Below are 24,646 nucleotides of genomic sequence, written 5' to 3'. Positions count from 1 at the left end.
ATTCTGCTGAGCCTGATTTCCCTTAGGAAGTTGGTCAACATCTGTGCCAGTTTCAGTACCATCTGTTCATCTCTGTCACTTTTTTGTTCTGATCCTCAAGTTCAAAATGAAAGTAATTAATTGCTGCTGTATTTTGTAGAGCATTCCTTGGACCCTTGTACATTTTGTATCTGTTTATTCATAGGAACTAATTCATGATGTGTATTGCCAAATATATTCAAAAAGGGAACATTTCAAATCATTGTTTATTCACTGCAGCTAACCTGTAAGTTTGAGGGAGGTGAGAGTGTAACAGGTTTATTCTAGAGGCTATTGTTAGGGCATCTCTCAATGGGGATGTTATAGTAAAGGTATAAAAATGGTAAATCTATAGATTCCCCAGTAAATGTGTGAATTCTCTGTCTCACTGGTAAATCTAAAAGATTTCCTGATTTACCACTGCGACTGGCAATCTATAGATTTACAGTTTTTACACGTTTACCGTAACAGAGTACCAAGCTAGTCATTGTGGTACAACTCCTGGCTATGATGAGTGGCACCATTGTAAGTTAATTATTGAATGACATGTCTCCCATGAAACAATAGTCTGCTTAGATTAGTCTAATGCAAAGCTGAACAGACTGATACGATACAGGTAGCCAATAAACTTTATTGGTGAATAAATAGGTTATTTCTTTACTATACAAGTGACATTTACATCTGTAAAATTCAATCTCTCAACACCAACCACATCTTGACCCCAAAAATGGCTACAAATCTCTCAAACAAATGGAAAAAAAGTGACAGCATTTCAATTGTTAAAATTGCATTAGATTATGTCATCCTCTCAATAAATGAATGTCATATGAAATGCTTTATATTCTTTACAATCAACAAAATCTACATCATTTGATCACATTAAAGGGTGAGGACATGAGAGGGGTCACAAAAATGACAGTCTGAATCCATGCATAAACTTGCTTGTTTGGTCTCATTCTATGGACTTAAATATGGTGTGTTGTTACACTTTCGGTAACACTTTATTTGGATAGTCCCAAGTAGATGTTCATTAACTATCAACAACATTTCAACTATCCATTAACCCTAGCTCTAACCCTATCCTAACCCAAATCTTTACCTTAACCCTTACCCTAACGATTATTCCAAACCTAACCCTAACCTTAGCAAGCAGTTGCTTATCAACATACAGTATAGTTTGTTCAATCTCCTCAGTCTCCTCTGTTTTCTCAGTGGCAGCTGTAAGCTGTGGTCGTGTCAGTGGTGGTCTCGTCTCAAAACTAAGACTGTTCTGCCTAGTTGTTCTGCAGAGTTATTAGAGGAAGGAAAGATAGGAAGGCTCCCACACCACACTCACTTCAGTATCTTACCTAGTTATTTTCCGATGATCTCATTTTACTCTTTGTGGCTTTGGCAACTGTGTTTTATATACCTGTTCGCTCCTCTCCCTGTAGGCTTTAAAGACGCTCCCCACCCCTTGGTTGCAACCATTCTAATTTAGTGTACCTTGCGCGCGCAATCCATGTGGAATTCCTGGTGTCTGGCAGCTTTTGGAACTGCCGATCTACAGTCAAGAACGCCAAGTTCATTTCAGCTTATGGTACACTTCAGTCCATTGACTTTTCGGCCCTGATGGAGACATGGATCACCCCAGAGAACACTGCTACTCCAGCTGCTCTCTCTTCATCTGACTATGTTTTCTCTCATAGTCTCAGAGCATCTGGTCATTGCGATGGTGGCACAGGGCTACTCATTTCTCCTAAGTGGAAATCTTCTATTTTCTCCCTCAATCACCTGTTCTCATTTGAATTCCATGCTGTCACTGTCACTTGTCCACTCAAGCTTAACATTGTTGTCATCTATCCCCTGCAGGTGCCCTTGGAGAGTTCCTCAATGAGCTTGACACCTTAATATGGTGTTTTCCTGGTGATGACTCACCGCTCTTCGTACTTGGCGACTTCAACCTCCCCGACATCTGCCTTCGATTTCTTTCTTTCCAACTCTTTCTTTCCCCTCCTTGCCTCTTTTGACCTCACACTTTCCCAGTCCCCTCTCACTCACAAGGCAGGCAATATGCTTGACCTCATTTTTACTAGAGGCTGTTTGCCTACTAATCTCACTGCAACCCCCCTCCAGGTATCTGATCACTTCTTTGTTTCCTTTTCGGTCTCACTCTTCTCCAAACCTAGCCATTCAGCCCCTACCCAGATGGTCATGGTCTTCGCTCTCTCTCTCTCCTCTATTCTACCATCTCTCCCTTCTGCTAAATCCTTCTCTCTCCTGTCTCCTGATTCTGCCTCTTCGGCCCTACCCTCCTCCCTTTCCGCATCTTATGACTCGCACTGTCCCCTTTCCTCCCAGCCGGCTCAGCCCTCCCCTCCTGCTCCGTGGCTGAGTGACTCATTGTAAGTTTACAGAATAGGGCTGTGGACAGCTAAGCCGGTCAGGAGGAGCTCCTTCATATCCTCACATGGTCTCTCCTATCATTGCTATGCGGATGGCACTTAGATACTTTTCTCCTTCCCCCCTTCTGACACCCACCCTACTTTACTGAGGAAAAATGTACTTGCTATGCCTGTGACATGTGCTTGTCCCTCCTAGCATTTTGAAGATGAATGCACTGTAACTCTGTAACTTGCTCTGGATAAGAGCGTCTGCTAAATGACTAAAATGTAAATAATATGACCAGCCGTAGATCCTCTATATGGGACTATCCAAATAAAGTGTGACTGACCTTTCTTTTACTGTCAGCCTACATGGGATGTGAGCAAGCCAGTCAAAGCCTGGATTGTTTGAGGGATTGGTTTTGTCAGGTAAACTGGGTCAGAATTTACCATGGATTTGGATGGCAAGGTCAAATGTCCAACATTCTTATTTGGTTTTGGTCTCATGATGATCTTCGTCTGTTACGATGGAGTTATATACAGCACAGTTCCCTTTACTTTAAAAAACCTAACCTACAACCAAACATACACTAAGAAGAGGGAATAGCTCAATCAAGACTGAAAGCCTTATTTGGAGAGCACAAGGGTTACTGGACCTGGAATGTTTTGTCTGGGGATACAGAACTATGATTAAACAACTGCACAGCAAAGAAAACATGCCCTAGTAAATGTTTTGTCAAAGAGCAGGTGCAATGTTTGATTCTTTGGCAACTGGGGTCACGACCTGGACCCAGGGTTAGGTGTCAAAGGAGTTCAAGGTTTGTGGAAGAAGTGCTACATGTGGGATCTGCTGCATCTGTTGCATGTTGTCCATGGGGTCCATCTCTGCCATGAAGGCTGGGTTCACTATTCCAGCTACACCAGGAGGGATAGAATTAATGGAATTGATATAAACTGACTGAAAGGTCAGGTGCGATTAGTGTTAGTAACTAAAGGGTTTTAGTGTGGGTTTGGCATGTTTAAATTGGTTGGTTTCATTAGTCTTGAATAGATGTGAAGAAGACTTACCTTCTACTCTATAGGCCCTCATGGGGAATAAATCGCCAGCAGCCTCGCCACCAGAGCCACAGTCTCCTTCAGAAAACTCAAAATCTGGAGGCAGAGCGAAACAGCCAATCAGAAAACAATGAAATTATGTTGTTCATTTATGCAGGGGTAGCCTCTGCGGGGTTGTCAACAACCGTATGTTCTGGTTTTCAGGGGAAATGGAAGCGAGAGCCTGTGATGAGACTAGGGCTGTTGCAGTGACAGTATTACCAACAGACGGGCGGTCATGAGTCATGACTGCAGTAAAATTACACTTGACCGTTGAATAGGGGTAATCTCCTCTTATGCACTCTGGACATGCTTGGTAGTACCCAACTCGTTAGCGACCATCAGGTTGCTAACGGCCTGGCACGCAGGGCTCTAATGTCCATATAACCCATGGGTGTCAAACTCATTCCATGGAGAGCCTAGTGTCTGTTGGTTTTTGTTTTTTCCTTTCAATTAAGACCTAGACAACCAGGTGAAGGGAGTTCCTTACTAATCAGTGACCTTAATTCATCGGCGCTCCATGGAATGAGTTTAACACGTGCTCTAACCGCCCTGACTTCAATGCAAATGCCATTGAAAATCACATCAAACACTTATCAAAATAGTATTGTGCTTTTAAAACACTCACCTCACTGATTGATCAATTTGAAGAAATAAGTTCAACAACAGGTTGAAACTGAGTGAAAAACATGGTCGCTGTGGATGATGTTTCAAATCCTAACAATGAAATCGACAGCGCTTTCTAAGGTGATGATTAATTCAAAACACGCATCCGCATATTAGAGCTTATCCATACGCATAGGCCAATATGAGCCCAGAACGAATTTTATTTTTAAAATAATGATTGTGCCGTTATACAGTACATAGCCTACCGCATATTACACAGGGCAGAAAAACATATTTTTTAAACTTATTAACGATGTCTTTGGTAAATAATTGGTCTAGCCTATTCTCCAAAATTAAACAAATTCTACTAATCGCCTTTGAGTGGGACTGTATTATTATGCATACCACAGAAGGTTGGTGGCCCCTTAATTGGGGAGGACGGGCTTGTGGTAATGGCTGGACCGGTATCAGTGGAATGGTATCAAATACATGGTTTCCATGTGTTTGATACCATTCCATTGGCTCTTGTTTCAGCCATTATTATGAGCCGTCCTCCCCTCAGCAGCCTCCGCTAAATGAACAAGCCTATGGCAAGGCACGTAGTCAGATAACATACAGCAGGCCAACTCCATATTCTGTTCTTCTGAAATACATTTTCATCATAATGTTTCTTTAGACCTACCTAAAATAAATAATGGATTCATTGTGATGGTGTACATTACATTGATTTATTTGCCTTTTTTAAATGTAGATGTTCCAAAGGCGGGCATCAGCAGCAGTCTTTTGTATGAAAATAACCATCTGAAAAACTTTCATGACTGCCACAGCCCTAGACTCGACTTCTGTTTTTGGATGTTAACAAGGTGACACTCCATCTTAACACCTCCACATTTACTGGATTGGATGAACAGTGCAGAAGAGAACCTCCCCCGAAAAGGTTTTATTCTCATCAAGACCAAAATGTGGGGGATCTAGTTTGAGCCATTTCTTTTACGCCTGTTACGTTAGGTTAATGCAGAGGTATCTAAACCCAAATGGCAGAAAGCAAATGTAATCAGCCTAATCTTTACCCCCCCTTAACCTTTTCATGTAATGCAAAAGAGAAGTGAAAAGCAAAGAGCAAGTACCTTTATCCCCATAAGGATGGTTTTTACTTTTATCCGTGGAGTTTCCATTTGGCATCTAAAAATGACATAACATGAAATTACACAACATACACATTACATTGCCTATAAGAGGATGGCTATGAGGTCGGACACGGAGGAATGGGGAAAAAGTGCCTTCACCCCTGACCTTTTGTGGTTTATCTTTCTTTTGATGCTTGGTTTGGATCTTCTTGGCAGGGGCGACACCCATTTTGGCTGACTTGAATGACTCTAGACGGCTTCTCATTGTTCTCTGGAAGATCTCTTGCACCTCATTCTTGTCCTTGTTGACTTCGAGGTGCTTCCGACTGTACCTGTGTCTGTGCTGTTGAGGGAATGAAAGGAAGAGAACAGAGGGAATGAGAGGAAGAGAACAGGGTAACTGACCATCTTAATCTGTGTATGGCTGATTGTGGATTGACAAGATGCAGGAGATGCTTGAGACAGAATCCCCATATATTTACTCCCAAAGATTGGAATTTCCCTTTGAGTACAGTATCAACAAAAAGAAAAGGTAAAAGGATTACAACTGGCCTGTTGGCACACAAACTAATACGATGAAACAAGCAACCAGTGACAGTGGCAAACTAATGATAAGTGATTTGGTGCTAAAATAATTGCTCAACATTGAGGGGTGTTTTAGACACAGATTAAGCCTAATCCTGAGATTCTCCTTTGAGTTTGCTTTTAAGTCCAGGACAAGGCTTAATCGATGTCCGGGAAACCGCCCCTGAGATTTTTGAGTGATCTAATACCTGTTTCCTGCCTCTGTACAAGTGCTGCTGCAGTAGATGGTGTGCATTAAAGTCCTCTGACTCCCTCATTTCCAGGTCCTGCTCATGCATGTCCAGGCAGACAGAGGGCACAATGTCCTGTCTAGAAGGGAAGAAATATAAATGTACACTGTTGTTGTTTAGCTGGCCACTGGAGGGCAGACACTGAAAACGTACCAGACCTACAGTATTTCAAGTGTTACAGTACATTGAGGAGCAAGGAGAAGGATCTCACTCTACAAAAAGTTAGTGTCTACTAACCATGCTTTTGCTACTGTATGCTTTTGTTTCTATTTTGAATCATCATATTTGGTGGTATAATAATAGTAGTTACTATACCAATAGTAGTTACTTAAAACTATTAGAAAGATTAGATGTCATCATGGCATCAGCTAATTGGGATCCAGATAAGATGACAAATCACAAATCCCTCTCTCCTGAATTCTGCAAATTATAAAAAGTATAATAACAAATCTACTCACCTACTTCGGATACCCCCCAAAATATATTTTACTAACAAATTCCAACAATTCTTCAATAATATAAAGTAAACTTGGAAAATCATAGATCAACTGTTGGATAAGAAAAATACATCTACAACTATTCCATCTTTTGTTGGAAATAAGACCTATAGTGATCCTGATGTTATTTAATAACATTTTTGTGAATGTGGGTTCCTCTCTGTCAAAGAACATTTAGAAAACTGATGGTAATCCCTTGGATTACGTTGAAGGGACATTTCCCTTCTCTGCTTCCTGATGTAATGGAGGCGGTGGAGGTAATTGGTAACTTAAAGATATCAGCATCCGGTCATGATGAGATTGGTGCCTCTTTGGTGAAATTAGTGTCTTCCTCGATCACTGAGCCTCTAATGTATATCTTCACCAAATCTATGCAAACTGGTATTGTTCCTAAAGATTTGAAAATTGCCAAAGTTATCTCATATAAATCTGTGGATCCAAGATCTTTTACAAATGTTCGCCCAATATCTGTACTACCATGTTTTTCAAAAATCTTAGAACATTTGGTGTCTAAGAGAATGTTAAAACATTTAAATTAACACTGTATGGTGTTTGTAAAAACTACACAGATATGGCTCTTTTGCAACTTGTAGAAAGTAATATTTACAGCCCTTATTAATGTATTAATATTAAATTATGAATACGCTCTTGGCATATTATTTGATTTATCAAAAGCGTTTGACACGGTTAATCATGAAATATTACTTTGTAAATTGCATTATTATAGTTTTCATGATTATACATATATTTGATTATATAGTTATGTTCATGATAGAGAACAATTTGTTCATGCAAACGACTGGGCATCTACCAGGGCCACGATATCCTGTGGTGTCTCACAGGGTTCGATAATTGGACCTTTTGTTGTTCCTAATCTATGTCAATGACCTTCCTGCTGTGTCTTCTACCGTGCTTCCCATTCTCTTTGCTGATGATACCAATCTGATTTTATCACACAATAATTTTGATTCACTAATTAATGAAGCTAACTCAGGTATGGCCACATTTTATGAATGGTTCCAGATAAACAAATTATCTTTGAATGTAAAAAAAATCCTACTTTATTGTATTCACTAGTAAGAATAAGAAATAGTATTTTTTTTTTTTAAAGCGCCATAATCTCAACTAGTTGGAATGAAATAGAACAAGTCACATCCACTAGATTCCTCAGAGTTCTAATTGATGAAAAGTTATCCTGGAAAGATCATATTCAATTTGTCTGTAGCAAAGTGATGAAATCTGTTGGTATCATCAGAAAGATTAGTGGTTTGGTTGATCAGGCTTGCATCCTAACTCTATACTATAGCTTATTTACCCATATCTCATTTATTGTAATATTGTCAGGGCCAGTACATATGCCTCCTACCTACACCAGTTACTCTACACTCAAAATACATTTGCAAGACTAGCCACCTCCTCTAATTACCTGGCTCCAACTGCACCTTTGTTTAAGAAACTCAATATCTTGTCTATTTACGACATGAATGTACGCCAATTATGCACTTTCATCTACAAATACTCATATCTCCTAGACAGTTTACCTAAACCCTTCAATGGATTCTTCCAGGTTCATTCTGAAATCAATCTATATAACACAAGACACTGTGATAACCTTCCTCCTACCTAAATGCCGCCGCTCACATAGTCAATTCTCTATCAGATGCAGAGGTACCATACTCTGGAATTCTTATCGTCATATTGCCAAAACCTCATCATCCCTCAATAACTTCAAGAGAAGACTGGGGGTCAGCCTAATGAACCAAACTACCCAATAATACCCACCTTGTAGCCTAACTCACACATGCACACACTCATAGTCCAACATAGTTTTTACCGTGTACTGAGTATATCATGTACAATTATAATTAATATGCTTTGTTTAACTGATTGAACAAACTTTTTTTTGTACTTATATTTGAGGTGTGGTTTCATTATAAGCCCTTTTGGGCTTCCAACCTCACTACCTGTTTTTTTTTTTTTTATCTGTACTGTTTTGTCTTTCGCATATTTTCTTTGCTGCGAATAAATAAAACCTAAAGGAAGTACTAGCAGGTGTGTTTCTCGTAAATAAGTAATGTTTATGCTAGTCATCCTGCATCTTCCAATGAAACAGTTCCCTGTGATGGTATGCATTTATAGTTGCCATAGAATGAAAAAAGGGTTTCAATTTATATGTCTGCCAACCCAAGTTAATGATGCATGTGTTTTAGACAGCATCCCAAATGACACTCGTACCTATTTAGTGCACTACTTTTGACCAGAACCCTAAAGTCAGGAAAGGTTGCTTACAAGATAGAGGAAAGTGGAACATGATCCGGTCCCATATTATCTGCCATGATGTCAGGCATAATCTCAGAGAAACTGGCACGAAACTTCTTATTGAAATCCACATCGGCCTTGGTCTCCTTCCGAACGAACGCCAATGAGCCTCTGCGTTCTCCCTATGGTGGGAGCATAAGAAGACTTCATGGTCTGCCATCCAATTTCTTTATTTGTTAATGTTACTGTAGATCAGTGATCTTGGTGGTCAATGTATTGTGTTTGTAAATACAGTATTAAGTTGCCATGGCTTTCCCTGACCTTGTGAGTTGCTCTTACCTCCTTTACATAGCTCATGGCATCCTTGAGGTTGAGCTGGTGGAAGATGTTGAATATGTAGTCACGAGATTTCCTGGCAGAGGGCTTCATCAAGAGCCAGCACAACCACCTCTCCTCAAAGTTATGCCACCTTAGAAGGATACGAGAAGATAGGAAAAGGATCAAATTCTGTGCTAACGTTCTGTCTTTCAAGGTATGGTATGTGATATATTAATTCAAACTGTACTTATAATATGATAATAACTTATTGAAGTTGATAATGTGATGTTAGTGTCCAAATACTTGTCTCTCATGTAGTTATGTCCTATTTGTCCAGAAATGTCCTCTATGGCGACAAGCATGTGGTCAAAGGTCTGAACAAATAAAAAAGAATGGTGAGTCATGGATTTATTTTGTCAAGAATATATTTAGGTCAACCAATTTCAACACTGTTAGATTAAATGGTTGATGCCTTGTAAAATAAGGGTTCAGCTATATTGGAGGTGGGTTTTGACTTTTGTGATCTGACCCTGAAGATCTGACACAACAAAAGGTGAAACTTTACTTTGTGGATTTATAAGAGAGATGTATGGTTAGTTATCTGATTCTCGGGTTGATGAACAACAAAGACTTTTAACCAAATATTACCCTATTCTGTATTTTTTCAGCTAGTGTGAGTTCTGTCACGGCTGCTCTCTTCACTTTCAGCCAGGTGACCAGTGGTTTCATGGTTATTCCCTGCAACAAAGAAGAAGAATATATAGTAAACTGGTAATTAACATATACCAGTCTATTCAAGTCAAGACATATTACACTATGGAAGAAAACTATTTACACAACTTATGAAATCGCAATGGACTGAAGTTTTACATTTCAATGAGCCATTTTACCTGCAGCATGACAGTGAAGTACACCACTATGAGGGTGGTGCTGACCATCAAATTCTTCTCTTTGAACTTATTCTCATCCAGCATGGCCACAAGGCCATAGGCAACTGCCCCTCGTAGGCCACCGTAGCTCATCACCACCTGATCAATGAACTCCAAGGGAACCAGTCGGTACTTGTTCAGAATCCAGGTAAGGAGAAAGACCCCTGTGATATAAACACACAAACATACATACACACACAGAGTGTTAGTGCTGGTAATGTGAAGCCTTGAACGAGAATCTTTGAGTAAAATATTGAGCTACACACACAGGGATTGCAAGTTTATAATCAGCCATAAGCTTCAAAACTACAATATTGTTCATCCTATGAAGATTGAGTGAAATAGAATCACCAGTGATCTCACAAAATCATACTAAGATCACAACTGACCTATGAACCTGAACACAAAGATGAAGAGGAGTGTGAGGAGGATGAAGCCTGTGTTCCACACCCATATAGCTGGATCTATGGCCGAGATGCCGAGGAAGACAAAGATGATGGTCTCTGAGCCATTGGCGAACACCTTCATGACGTATCGTACTGTGGTGACCGAACATTCATCCATGTTGGCATTGATATACTTCTGACTGCAGATGCCACAAAACACGATCCTATGGCACAGCAGGCAAAGGGATCGTATTTCATGGTGAGTAGAGGGCCCAGAGATTATGGACCATAATCATCTATAAGGCTCATACTGTACACACAGTGCATTCAGACCACTTGACTTTTTCCACATTTTGTTATATTACAGCCTTATTCTAAAATGGATTAAATCGGTTTTTCCCATCATAAATCTACACACAATATCCCATGATGACAAAGCCAAAATAGGTTTTTAGAAATGTTTGCAGATGTATTTAAAATTTAAAAAAACGGCAGATGCATCAGATGTCCTGGACTCCACAATTCCGCGACCTCAGCCAAATTGAGATGGTTTGGGATGAGTCGGACCGCAGAGTGAAGGAAAAGCAGCTAACAAGTGCTCAGCATATGTGGGAACTCCTTCAAGACTGTTGAAAAAGCATTCTAGGTGAAGCAGGTTGAGAGAATGCCAAGAGTGTGCAAAGCTGTCATCAAGGCAAATGGTGGCTATTTGAAGAATCTCAAATATATTTTGATTTGTTTAACACTTTGGTTACTACATGATTCCATATGTGTTATTTCATAGTTTTAATGTCTTATTCTACAAAGTAGAAAATAGTAAAAAATAAAGAAAAACCATTGAATAAGTAGGTGTTCTAAAACTTTTGAACGGTAGTGTAAGTATTCAGATCATTTCTCAGTACTTTGTTGAAGCACCTTTGACAGCGATTTCAACCTCGAGTCTTCTTGGGTATGACGCTACAAGCTTGGTACACCTGTATTTAGGGAGTTTCTCCCATTCTTCTCTGCAGATCCTCTAAAGCTCTGTCAGGTTGGATGGGGAGCGTAGCTCCACAGCTATTTTCAGGTCTCTCCAGAAATGTTCGATCAAGTTCAAGTCCAGGCTCTCGCTGGGCCACTCAAGGACATTCAGAGTCCTGATGCCACTCCTGTGTTGTCTTGGCTTGGTGCTTAGGGTCGTTGTCCTGTTAGATCATGAACCCGCTCTGGAGCAGGTTTTCATCGAGGATCTCTCTGTACTTTGCTCCATTCATCTTTCCCTCGATTCTGACTAGTCACCCAGTCCCTGCCTCTGAAAAACATCCCCACAGCATGATGCTGCCACACCCATGCTTCATCTTTGGGATGGTGCCAGGTTTCCTCCAGGCGTGACGCTTGTTATTCAGGTTAAAGAGTTCAATCTTGGTTTCATCAGACCAGAGAATCTTGTTTCTCATGGTCTGAGAGTCCTTCAGTTGCCTTTTGGCAAACTCCAAGCGGGCTGTCATGTGCCTTTTACTGAGGAGTGGCTTCCGTCTGGCCACTCCACCATAAAGGCCTGATTGGTGGAGTGCTGCAGAGATGGTTGTCTTTATGGAAGTTTCTCCCATCTCCACAGAGGAACTCTGGAGCTCTGTCAGAGTGACCATCGGGTTCTTTGTCACCTCCCTGACCAAGGCCCTTCTCCCCCGATTGCTCAGTTTGGCTGGGTGGCCAGCTCTAGGAAGAGTCTTGATGCTTTGAGAATTTAAGAATGATGGAGGCCACTGTGTTCTTGGGGACCTTCAATGCTGCAGTAATGTTTTGGTACCCTTCCCCAGATCTGTGCCTCAACACAATCCTGTCTCGGCGCTCTACGGATAATTCCTTCGACACCATGGCTTGGTTTTTGGTCTGTCATGCACTGTCAACTGGGGGACCATATATAGACAGGTGTGTGCCTTTCCAAAGCATGTCCAATCAATTGAATTTACCACAGGTAGACTCCAATCAAGTTCCAGAAACATCTCAAGGATGATCAATGGAAACAGGATGAAACTGAGCTCAATTTCGAGTCTCATGGCAAAGGGTCTGAATACTTATGTAAATAAGGTATTTCTGTTTTTTATTTTTAATGGATGTGCAAAATTTCTACAAACCTGTTTTCCTTTTGTCATTATGGGGTATTGTGTGTCGATTGATAAAAAAATGTTTAATCCATTTTAGAATACGGCTGTAACATAAAAAAGGTAGAAAAAGTAAAGGGGTCTGAATACTTTCTGGATGCACTGTACTAAGTAACTGAAATACGTATCCAAATAGTGTGTGTTTTGAATAGAACATCCCTTTACAGAAAGGGTATTGTTGGCCTAATAAATCAACATAACACTCAGAAGCACTTACGACAGGATAGCGGATAGCGAGAGCATCTCAGCTGTCAGGTAGGAGAGGTAGCCCAGGATGAAGATGAAGCCTGGCTCAATGATCTGGATGTTCTTTGTGCATCTGGTCAGGAGCGAGATCAGCAGAGCAAAGATAATACCAACCAGGGAGCCTCCGAATGCCACCACGAAGAACGAGACTACACATGGTAGAGGGAGAGAATGAGAGTGCGAAAGAGGAAGACGGACATATGGAGAGGCAAACAGTGAACAAAGATATTGATTATTTCATGAATACATAACATTTTAGTTAAACAGATTACAGAATCTACTGCTTGTTGCATTACCCTTTCAGTTAGCTTCAAGATGGCACAAGAAGTTGTCACTATTGATTACACGACAGGGTTGTTAATGGCTTGGCATTTGGCCATTTGAATCCAACGCTGAAAATGTGCATCCCAAATGGCACCCTATTTCCTATATAGTGCACTTAATAGGGAAACAGTAATTTGGGATGCAAAAAGTGTGCAGATCTTACATACTTATGCCTTTAATGATCTCTACAGCATCGATTTCTGCCCCTCCCAGCGACACGAATGCATCAAACACATTGAACAGCACCTGAGGGAACATGGACATAAAGATGACCGGTCACTGAGGAGGTGGGGAGGTTAGGGAACCAAATGCAACCAAATCAATAGAACAGTATGTTATTTAATGCAGTGGTGTTCAAAGTCCGTGTCGTGGAATTGCAGTGGGGTGGGAATTTAAAAAAAATTAATTGCAACTTTATTTTTTATTTTGGAGGGGGGAACTATATATATATAATATAATATATGGGACAATATACAAACGCTATTGAGAAAGATCATTTGAAAAATGTAATTGTATTGAGTAAATGTATGTATTGGTTCTCCTAGAAAGCTGAAAATGCAGTGAATTGAAGGTTATTTGTTAATGTTATTTGAAAATTTAAATTTACTGAATTTAAGTTGTGTAATTAGATTTTGGGTGGGGTTGTGTCGCCAGAAAAAAATTAGCATCCCCAGAAATGATGGCAAAAAAAGGGTGTCCCTGCTGAAAAAGTTTGAATCCCCTGCTTTATTGTGTTACAATCAATGGAATAAATGGTGTAATCTATCCATTGGACAAACATAATTATTCCTGGTCTATTTGTATGTGATTTATGTTACTATGTACAAAGGGACAGCATTCTCTGAGTGAAGCACATGACTGACGCATGCAGTTCAGCCAAGGAGCCCTGCCTTGGAATGCAGTTTGTGTATTGCCTTTGTACTTTACTTAGTGGGTATATGTTTGCAATGAAAAAGGTCACTAAAGCAACAGATTTCAAAAGTTGAGTACATTTTGTGGGCAAAAAAACTATAGTGTAAACATTAAATCAGCGGCCTAAATGGCACCCTATTCTTAGTCTACATATTGAACTTTTTTTGACCAGAGACACACCAATTGGGTGTCATTTGGGACTTGGCCTAATAATGTTGAATGAGGATGAAAATGTGAGACGAACCACTGTGACACCATCGTTGAGGAGGGACTCCCCAAACACCATGATGAACAGGACCTCGTTGACATGGACCTCCTCAAACACGGCAATTACAGCCACGGGGTCCACAGCAGCAATTAGACTCCCAAACAACAGGAACTGAAGGAGACCAATGTCGATATCACCTGCAGAGGCCCAGAGTGAAAGGTGTAATGATCTCAGACCTTAAAACTACCTTACCCGTTAACTTGCTGATTGAGGACCTCACAAATGCCAGTTTCAATCATCAGTTCAAGCTTTGGTCGGGCCAGTTCCAAATGACAGCCTATTCCCTGTAGAGTCACTACTTTTTACCAGGGCCCCCTGGTCAAAAGAAGTGTACTACTGTATAGTGAATGGGGTGCCATTTGGGACAAACATGTTGGCTGCCTTACCCATGGCCCCGCCCAACCAGCACCCCCAGAGGCCGAGACCCACAGTGGCAGCGTTCCAGCAGGTGCCAATCACAGCGTAAACCAGGATGGCGCCCATGTTGCTGAAGAACAGCTTGTTGGGCATGAAGTAGCCCGCGTCCAGGATGACTTGGGGCAGCAGGTAGAAGAAGAAGACGGTGGGTGTCAGGGTGAAGGTCTGCATCTTGCCTGCCCCGTAGATGATGCCGCCCAGGATCCAACCGATGAGGATGAGGAGGGCGCTCTCCGGGATCACACTGGTCAGGCTGTGGTTCAGCTCAACCACTGTTGGGGAACAGAGAGAGACAAGGGACAAAGTCAGAGATACGTAGAGGAAATGAGAGCCAAAGAGTGTCAGCGAGTAGAAAAGATTACAGGGATAATTTTGGTAGATTCAGGTGCAGCCGAGCCAAGTCAAACAGACCTGAACCATAAAATGTCTCAGGTACCAACCCAGTCAATTATTCTTGCTTCATTACTCCAATGATGCCTCAGAGAGAGTTCATGGCGCTTGTGCTCTGCTCACTGTCTGGCAAACCTCTGAAGTCAACATCAACTTTTCAGGGCCGAGTTGCTTGCACTATTTGAGCGTAATTGGGTAATAAGTTCAGTCAACCTTACACGTTCTTGATCCCTGGGGTTGTGTTCATAAAGCGTCTCAAAGTAGGAGTGCTGATTTAGGCTCAATTTAGTTTTGCCTTTAAGATCCCACTGAATATGCATACATGGACTGGGAGGACCTGATCCTAGATCAGAACTCATTCTCTGAGACACTTTATGAATACAGGGTCTGGCCTCCCTACACTTTGTTGATCCTTGGGTAATAACGGGATCAAGATGCCCACAGGATACTAGGGAGTCAGACATTGACATCTGTTCCTTCTTGACAACTTTCTTGGGCTTCACACACAGGAAGGTGCTGAAACTCAAATCCCTAACTAAACGGTAAAGCAAAGAGATTCAAATGTGTGAGGATATGACGTTTGTAAATGATCAACCATTTCGGATGACTGAGAAAATGTTTTGAACCCTGGAGTATGATTAATTGGCAGCGTACCATTATAAATGTGCTCATCACTCACTCACATTCTGGATAAGTGGCATGAGGCAGGGATTTCTCAGAAGTCATAAATGTTTTATCAGATTCTACTAATTCAGATTACTTCTTCTGTATCTGAATGTGGAGATATTCACTGACAATGCACAGCAACATCTGGATTTGTCATCCACCCACAGTGCTGAGGGTTGTATCTTTCCGGTACCTCAGGGTTGTATATTCTGCTGAGGTGTTTCAGGCTACATGTTGCTCTTGACTGCTGAAAGCTCAATTAAAGATTAAGTTTAGATTCTCCTTTACTATTCTGTTTATTTATCCTCGAGGACCTTGGCTGTGAAAAGAAAATATTTAGGAAGTTGCAAAAGCTGTTGGGAGAGTTATAATCCATTTTATGTGTTACTTATACTCAAGTGATGTATACCCAACACCCCGGATCTGGGATAAATTAGTTAAATGTTAAGTAAACAAATAGATAAGCTGTTGTTCAAAGGATTTTTCCTTTGTGACATTTATGGTTATTGGTTAGTTACATGGATTGAACCCATTCCAGACGAACTCTTAGAAAAGTATCTTTGAGTAAATTATTCTTCACTTGTTTGGAGAAACGTTTAACTGAATAAAACATGCATTTTTGTTCACCATTTGCTCTTCTTTGTCAGCTTTTTCTTCCCTTCTAAATGTTCAACTTGTTTGGCACTGTTTTGGACATAAGCACTGTTCCTGTCTGAAGCACAGTGATTGGCCTTGAGAATAAAAAGTACTGTATGTAAGAAGATGCCATATTCACACCTACTCAAAAACCATTGTCAACATTTCTGAACAGTTATCTATGGAATGTCTTAATATATCCCATGAACTTGGGTAAAACGCTAAAAGCACTTAGTCGGGAGAACAGTGTGTTGCCTTGATAACACTGACAAAGGCTACAGTTACCAGACAGTAGTAGCGTTATGTTGGGCCTATTTGTGGCACAAATGCTACACAAAAGACAGATTTTGTTCTCACTGGAGGGATGGTATTGCCTAGTACCTTTGATCAGTCTGGTGTTTAAAATTGACCTCAAATCCTATTCTTCCCCTCTTAGTCCTACGGTCTTACATACACAGTATACAGTGACAAGAAAAAGTATGTGAACCCTTTGGAATTACCTGGATTTCTGCATAAATTGGTCATAAAATTTGATCTGATCTTCATCTATGTCACAAAAATATACAAATACTGTCTGCTTAAACTAATAACAGACAAACAATTATACATTTTCATGTATTTATTGAATACACTGTGTAAACATTCACAGTGTACGGTGGGAAAATATGTGAACCCTTGGATTTAATAACTGGTTGACCCTCCTTTGGCAGCAATAAACTCAATCAAACATTTTCTGTAGTTGTAGATCAGACCTGCACAACGGTCAGGAGGAATTTTGGACCATTCATCTTTACAAAACTGTTTCAGTTCAGCAATATTCTTAGGATGTCTTGTGAACCACTCGAGGTCATGCCGCTGCATTTTAAATCGGGTTGTGGTCAGGACTCTGACTGGGCCACTCCAGAAGGCGTATTTTCTTCTGTTGAAGCCATTCTGTTGTTGATTTACTTCTGTGTTTTGGGTCGTTGTCCTGTTGCGTCACCCCACTTCTGTTGAGCTTCAATTGGCGGACAGATAGCCTGATATTCTCCTGCAAAAGAATAAACATGGGAATTCATTTTTCCGTCGAAGATAGCAAGCAGCAAAGCAGCCCCAAACCATGATGCTCCCTCCACCATATTTTACAGTTGAGATGAGGTTTTTGTTGTTCGTGTGCTGTGTCTTTTTCTCTCCACACAGAGTGTTGTGTGTTCCTTCCAAACAACTCAACTTTAGTTTAATCTGTCCACAGAATATTTTGCCAGTAGCGCTGTGGAACATCCAGGTGCTTTCTGCAAACTTCAGACGTTCAGCAATGTTTTTTTTGGACAGCAGTGGCTTCTTCCGTGGTGTCCTCCCATGAACACCATTCTTATTTTGTGTTTTATGTATCGTAAACTCGTCAACAGAGATGTTAGCATGTTCCAAAGATTTCTTTAGCTGACACTCTAGGATTCTTCTTAACCTCATTGAGAGTTCTGTGTTGTGCTCTTGCAGTCATCTTTGCAGGACGGCCACTCCTAGGGAGAGTAGCAACAGTGCTGAACCTTTTCCATTTATAGACTATTTGTCTTACCGTGAACATCAAGGCTTTTACAGATACTTTTGTAACCCTTTCCAGCTTTATGCAAGTCAACAATTTTTAATCTTAGGTCTTCTGAGATCTCTTTTGTTCAGGGCACGGTTCACATCAGGCAATGCTTCTTGTGAATAGTGAACACAAATTGTGTGAGTTTTTTAATAGGGCAAGGCAGCTTTAACCAACATCTCCAATCTCATCTCATTGATTGGACTCCAGGTTAGCTGACTCCTGACTCCAATGAGCTTTTGGAGAAGTCATTAGCCTAGGGGTTCACATACTTTTTCCAACCTACACTGTGAATCGTTAAATTATTCAATATAGACAAGAAAAATACTATAATTTGTGTGTTATTAGCTTAAGCACACTATGTTTGTCTATTGTTGTGACTAAGATGAAGATCAGATCAAATTGTATGACTAATTTATGCAGAAATCCAGGTAATTCCAAAAGGTTCACATACTTTTCCTTGCCACTGTATGCCAACATTGGTTATTTCTATGAATATTGTACTTTTTAAAGTCAACTGGGACTCTGATTATTCCATAATTTAATACTTGGAAGGTCAGAATCTAAGAACAAATTCTTTAATTCACTTGAATCCAGGCCACAAAGAAAGACGCTAAAACTTTCATCATCCATATGTGTCTTGATCTCTCAAGTGAGGCACAAGACGGATGTTCCTAATTCACAGGAGAGACGTTTGAATTTGTATTTTATTTTGGGGGGCAGAAATGCCTTCTTGAACATGTGAACTTTCATGTGCCGTACTTCTACGTGATCTGTAAATATGAATAAAAATGTTAAATTACGAGCTTAGTTTTTCTCTCACTGAGAAAAATAATTATTTCTGTCTAGCCTTGATTGGCTGTGATAATGTTGGGGCTGGTCATGCCGAGCGATGAGTCCTGATTAATTGGTCTGCCATACCACAGGCTACTGTCTATACAGTGCCTTTGGAAAGTATTCAGACCCCTTTACTTTTTCCACATATTGTTATGTTACATCCTTATTCTAAAATGTATTTAATTATTTCCCCCCCCTCATCAATCTACCCACAATACCCCAAAATGACAAAGCAAAAACAGAGGATTTTGACATTTTTGCTCATAATAATTTTTTTGGGAAAACAAGTATTCAGATCCTTTACTCAGTACCTTGTTGAAGCACATTTGGCACCAATTACAGCCTTGAGTCTTCTTGGGTATGAAGCTACAAGCTTGGCACATCTATATTTGGGGAGTTTCTCCCATTCTTCTCTGCAGATCCTTTCAAGCTCTGTCAGGTTGGATGCAGAGCGTTGCTGCACAGCTATTTTCAAGTCTCTCCAGAGATGTTCGATCGGGTTCAAGTCTGGGCTCTGGCTACCCCACTCAAGGACATTCAGAGACATGTCCCGAAGCCACTCCTGCGTTGTCTTGGCTGTGTGCTTTGGATCTTTGTCCTGTTGGAAGGTGAACCTTCGCCCCAGTCTTCTGTCCTGAGCGCTCTGGAGCAGGTTTTCATCAAGGATCTCTCTGTACTTAACACCGTTAATCTTTTCCTCGGTCCTGACTAGTCTCCCAGTCCCTGCCGCTGAAAAACATCCCCACAGCATGATGCTGCCACCACCATGCTTCACCGTAGGGATGGTGCCAGGTTTCCTCCAGACGTGACGCTTGGCATTCAGGCCAAAGAGTAAAATCTTGGTTTCATCAGACCAGAGAATCTTGTTTCTCATAGTCTGTGAGTCTTCAGGTGCCTTTTGGCAAACTCCAAGCGGGCTGTCATGTGCCTTTTACTGAGGAGTGGCTTCCGTCTTGCCACAAACATAATGGCCTGATTGGTGGAGTGCTGCAGAGATGGTTGTCCTTCTGGAAGGTTCTCCCATCTCCACAGAGGAACTTTAGAGCTCTGTCAGAGTGACCATCGGGTTCATGATCACTTCCCTGACCAAGGCCCTTCTCCGCCGATTGTTCAGTTTGGCCGGGCAGCCACCTCTAGGAAGAGTCTTGGTGTTTCCAAACTTCTTCCATTTAAGAATGATCGAGGCCACATAATTTTTGGGGACCTTCTATGCTGCAGAAATGTTTTGGTACGCTTCCTCAGATCTGTGTCTCAACACAATCTTGTCTCGGAGCTCTACCGACAGGTCCCTCAACCTCTTGGCTTGGTTTTTGCTCTGACATGCACTGTCAACTGTCGGACCTTATATAGAGAGTTCTGTGCCTTTCCAAATCATGTCCAATCAATTGAATTTACCACAGGTGGACTCCAATCAAGTTGTAGAACCATCTCAAGGATGATCAATGGAAACAGGATGCACCTGAGCTCAATTCTGAGTCTCATAGCAAAGGATCTGAATACTTACATGTATGTAAATAAGGTATTTCTGTTTTTTATGTGTAATACATTTGCAAAAATTTCTAAAAACCTATTTTTACTTTGTCTTTATTGGGTATTGTGTGTAGATTGCTGAGTATTTTTTTTTTTTTAATCTATTTTAGAATAAGGCTGTAACGTAACAAAATGTGGAGAAAGTCTGAAGGCAATGTAGGCTTCCCTGATCAAATCAAATTTTATTTGTCACTTGTGCAGTTGTAGACCTTAACGTGAAATGCTTACTTACAAGCCCTAATCCAACAATGCAGTTCAAGAAATAGAGTTAAGAAAATATTTACTCAATAAATGAAAGTAAATTGTTTTATAAAAAGTAACACAATAAAATAACGAGGCCACAGGGGGTACCGGTACGGAGTCAATGTGCGGGGGTACAGGTTTGTCAAGGTAATTTGTACATGTAGGCAGGGGTAAAGTGTGTTTGTGGGGGAGGCAATATAAATAGTCCGGGTGGCCATTTGATTAATTGTTCAGCAGTCTTATGGCTTGGAGGAAGAAGCTGTTAACTTCTTTCGGATCACCTCGACAACATCCAGTGAAATTGCAGAGCGCCAAATTCAAATTAAATTACTATAAATATTTTACTTTCATAAAATCACAAGTGCAATACATCAAAATAAAGCTTAACTTGTTGTTAATCCAGCCACCATGTCAGATTTCAAAAAGGCTTTACGGCGAAAGAAAACCATGCGATTATCTGAGGACAGCGCCCCGCATACCAACACATGAAAAACATATTTCAACCAGGCAGGTGCGACACAAAAGTCAGAAATAGTGATATAAAAAATGCCTTACCTTTGAAGATCTTCTTCTGTTGGCACTCCAAAAGGTCCCAGAAACATCACAAATGGTCCTTTTGTTCGATAGATTCCTTCTTTATATCCCCAAAATGTCCATTTATTTGGCGCGTTTGATTCAGAAATACACCGGTTCCAACTCACCCAACATGACTACAAAGTATCTAATAAATTACCTGTTAACTTGGTCCAAACATTTCAAACAATGTTCCTAATCCAACCTTAGATATCCTAAAACGTAAATAATCAATCAAATTTAAGACGGAATATACTGTGTTCAATAGCGGATAAAAACAACGTGGAGCGAGCTGACAGAAGAGTCCACTTGGCTTGACACTCACAATGAACAGCCCTACTTCTTCATTTCTCAAAAGAAAAACATCAACCAATTTCTAAATACTGTTGACATCTAGTCGATAGGAACTGGAACCAGGTTCCTCATAAATATAGTTTCTCATAGAAATCATATTGAATTTTTTTCCTGGATGGTTTGTCCTCGGTGTTTCGCCTGCCAAATAAGTTCTGTTATACTCACAGACATAATTCTAACAGTTTTAGAAACTTTAGAGTGTTTTCTATCTAAATCTACCAAATTATATGCATATCCTAGCTTCTGGGCCTGAGAATCAGGCAGTTTACTTTGGGCACGCTTTTCATCCGGACGTGAAAATACTGCCCCCTATCCCAATGAAGTTAAGGAGCCTTTTGGACCTAGACTTGTATTGCTTGCCATGCGGTAGCAGAGAGAACAGTCTATGACTTGGGTGACTGAAGTCTTTCACAATTCTTTGGGCCTTCTTCTGACACCTCCTAGTATATAGGTCCTGGATGGCAGGGAGCTTGGCCCCAGTGATGTACCGGTCAGGACGCTCTCGATGGTGCAGCTGTGTAACTTTGAGGATCTGGGGACCCATGCCAAATCTTTTCAGTCTCCTGAGGGGGGAAATAAGTAGTCGTGCTCTCTTCACGACTGTCAGTAGTCTACACTGATTTTTTTTTTTTAAAGATAATAGCAATGGACAACTGCAAACGTGTTGCTACAGCTCTCAACAACATTGCTGCCCTGAATTTAGCAGGCACTATCAACAAAGCTCAGTGGGAGAATGTTCTGATGGACTACTTTCTGGAGGACGACGGGCTGACTTTCCCAGACTCTGAAAAGGAATCAGATGATTAAGAAATCTTTGACTTGGGTGACAACAAATAACAACATTGTCATTGCACCAGACATCGCAGAGTTTTGTGATGACACATCAACAGTGTTGTTGTCACAGAAGAAGTGGACCAAGTTTTGAACTCAGTGTAATGCCCAGTAGAAGTAGAGTATGAGAAGGAGATGGACAAAATGTGGAAGTTTGATTGCAAATGTGGAGAGAGATGAAAAGATTACTCAAAGGCTCTTGTAAAAAACAACTCTCACTGGATTACATCTACAAATAAAGGGCAAACACAGCATCCATGACAGAGACAAAGAAAGATGTAATGATTCTTGGAATATTGAACATTGTTTAATACTGTTTGCTAGCTAGCGAACATTAGCTGGCTGGCTAGCTAGCTAGTCAACATTAAACCTAGCTAGCTAGTTGCTTGGTAGCTAACGCCAGCTAACATTATAAATCATCTCATTTTGTCAGAAATCTGTTTGCATTGCTAGTTATACAGTAGCCTACTGTTAGCTAGATGATTGGTTAGCTTTACCTGCATATTAATTCTGCATTATTTAATGCATGGTGGCTGGCTAAGTGTATGACAAACCGTTTGTATTACTAGACTGTATGGGTTGGGATTATGGTACATAAATATGTTTAGCTAGTTAACTTGCTACATGTCTAAACAAAAGAGTCCACTTAGCCAGATGATAACATGACCCATAAACTTAGCCAGGTGTGTTTGGGTGTGATATGGCCATCTACTGTGTTTCATGAACATGTGAACAAGTCTAGACAATAGAGACCCATCCACTTAGCTACGGTAGATGAGTCTGGGGGGTGGTTTGATTGGATATACATTGTGTTTACGAGAGACAATATGAAGAACAATGTGTTTGGATATAGGCCAAGGACTAGATAAAGTGTATTTTTACCTAGAGAATTTCCTTTTTATAGGCTACTACTGGCTACTACTTTCACCACTTGTTTTCTACACTACCTTAATCACTCGGTTTAGCACACGGCCTCACGTGAAGACTCAAATGGGGGAGATGGTTGGGGCTAAGGCTGAAAAGGGTATGAACGATGCTGAATGGGAATTACTCAAAAAAGAGCTCTCCAGCAAGTGAGACATTTTCAGGTGGATTTTCTGGAATAACAAGTTAATCACATTTCAAATAGGCATAACTTTCCCATATTTCGCCAACTGCAGTGTATGATATACAATTTTGATGCTCTGAACCTGTACTTTTATGAAATGTACAAAAAGTCAATATTGTAAATGGTACATAACACTCAATTGGGAAATGTAGTCACATATCTGTCTGCCAGCATCATTTTGTCTGATACTAACTCCACAGTATATTCTCTGACATAGCAGTTTGTGTCTAACAATATTCTAAATTATGAAATAACTTTCCAAAGTGGAGCCTGAGTACAGTCTGGGTCTCCTGTTGAAGAACTCTTCCTAAAGATTTAAAACACTGAATTAAAACAATAATTCTGCATAATTTTCATTAGTACTGAATTGAAATTAGACACCAATGTCTGATAGATAGGCCATTGGAGCTGATCGCATCCCTTTCTGTATACATACCCATCTTGGATACCCCAGCCACAAGTATCCATAAGGCGATGAGGTAGGGGGCTTCCACATGGTGCCACTTAAAGGTCACGATTTGTATCCCTGAGATGCTGGACCCATGGCCCCCTCCAGCCTGGCTGTGATTTGATCCCACCACCCCTGGCTCCGGGTGCGACCCCTGGGGTGCTCCCACCTCCGTACCCTCAACAACCAGGCGCACTGTGCAAGTAAAAAATGCTGTCCCTAGCAGCCAGAGGCAAGTTCTGCATGCCATTTCACCAAATAAGTAGATCAATAAATAAATCAAATGCAGCAAAACTTGTTCTCAAAGTTCTTTGAGTAGTCCTGAGAGAGTTTCTTTCTCACTCTCTGAAGACTTGATCAGGTCACAGTGGTGTGGGCCAGGCGGGTGCCTGAGGGCGGTGGTGCAGTGAGGGCAGAGGTGTACGCACTCACAGGCTCAGCTGTTTATATGTCTTCTCGGGCGGGGGGGGGGTTTTTGGGGTGGGGGGGTAAGTACCTCCTCTGTAGGGCCACGTCCTGGTTACTCAGTCACGTTGAGCAGTGTCCGCATTGTTTTGGTTCCTCAGTCTACTGTACTCAATCAAGGGCAGAGATTACTATGCCACTCTCAAGGAGGAAACGTCATTCCTAAAGTGTGCTTTCAAGCCGGATACAAAGTTGTTACATTTGATCTGTGGGTATTTTTAGGACCGGTTTTCAGTGTGGAATTTCAGTTCATTATTTGCATGCCTGGTTGTGC

At 40.9% G+C, this 24,646-nt stretch overlaps 1 protein-coding gene across 1 annotated transcript; it reads right to left on the bottom strand.

Moving 5' to 3' along the window:
• Positions 1-227: 227 nt before the first annotated feature.
• On the bottom strand, positions 228-24,313 carry LOC111969933 (sodium/hydrogen exchanger 3-like). The gene is made up of 16 exons (XM_023996332.2): positions 23,896-24,313; positions 14,694-14,996; positions 14,284-14,444; positions 13,295-13,373; positions 12,775-12,952; positions 10,417-10,637; positions 9,989-10,191; positions 9,747-9,836; positions 9,402-9,472; positions 9,120-9,249; positions 8,811-8,962; positions 5,983-6,103; positions 5,376-5,552; positions 5,210-5,264; positions 3,450-3,533; positions 228-3,296 (listed from the first exon to the last, which is right to left on the bottom strand). Exons 1-16 carry the CDS (start codon positions 24,155-24,157, stop codon positions 3,178-3,180), a joined length of 2,406 nt encoding a protein of 801 aa, XP_023852100.1. The 5' UTR covers positions 24,158-24,313; the 3' UTR covers positions 228-3,177.
• Between the last annotated feature and the right edge of the window lie 333 nt (positions 24,314-24,646).

Source organism: Salvelinus sp. IW2-2015, linkage group LG11, assembly GCF_002910315.2.
Source record: "Salvelinus sp. IW2-2015 linkage group LG11, ASM291031v2, whole genome shotgun sequence".
NCBI classification, from domain to species: domain Eukaryota; kingdom Metazoa; phylum Chordata; class Actinopteri; order Salmoniformes; family Salmonidae; genus Salvelinus; species Salvelinus sp. IW2-2015.
The sequence above is the reverse complement of the archived record's forward strand: the minus strand, read 5'-3'. Positions and strand labels throughout refer to the sequence as shown.

Bases quoted from the DNA above. Each gene is read 5' to 3' on its own strand.
- LOC111969933 (XM_023996332.2), bottom strand. From the start codon at position 24,157: ATGGCATGCAGAACTTGCCTCTGGCTGCTAGGGACAGCATTTTTTACT. The intron at 13,374-14,283 runs GTTCGTCTCACA...ATGTTCCCTCAG, and splicing joins TCAACGATGGTGTCACAGTG to GTGCTGTTCAATGTGTTTGA. The intron at 12,953-13,294 runs GTATGTAAGATC...TACCATGTGTAG, and splicing joins AGAGATCATTAAAGGCATAA to TCTCGTTCTTCGTGGTGGCA.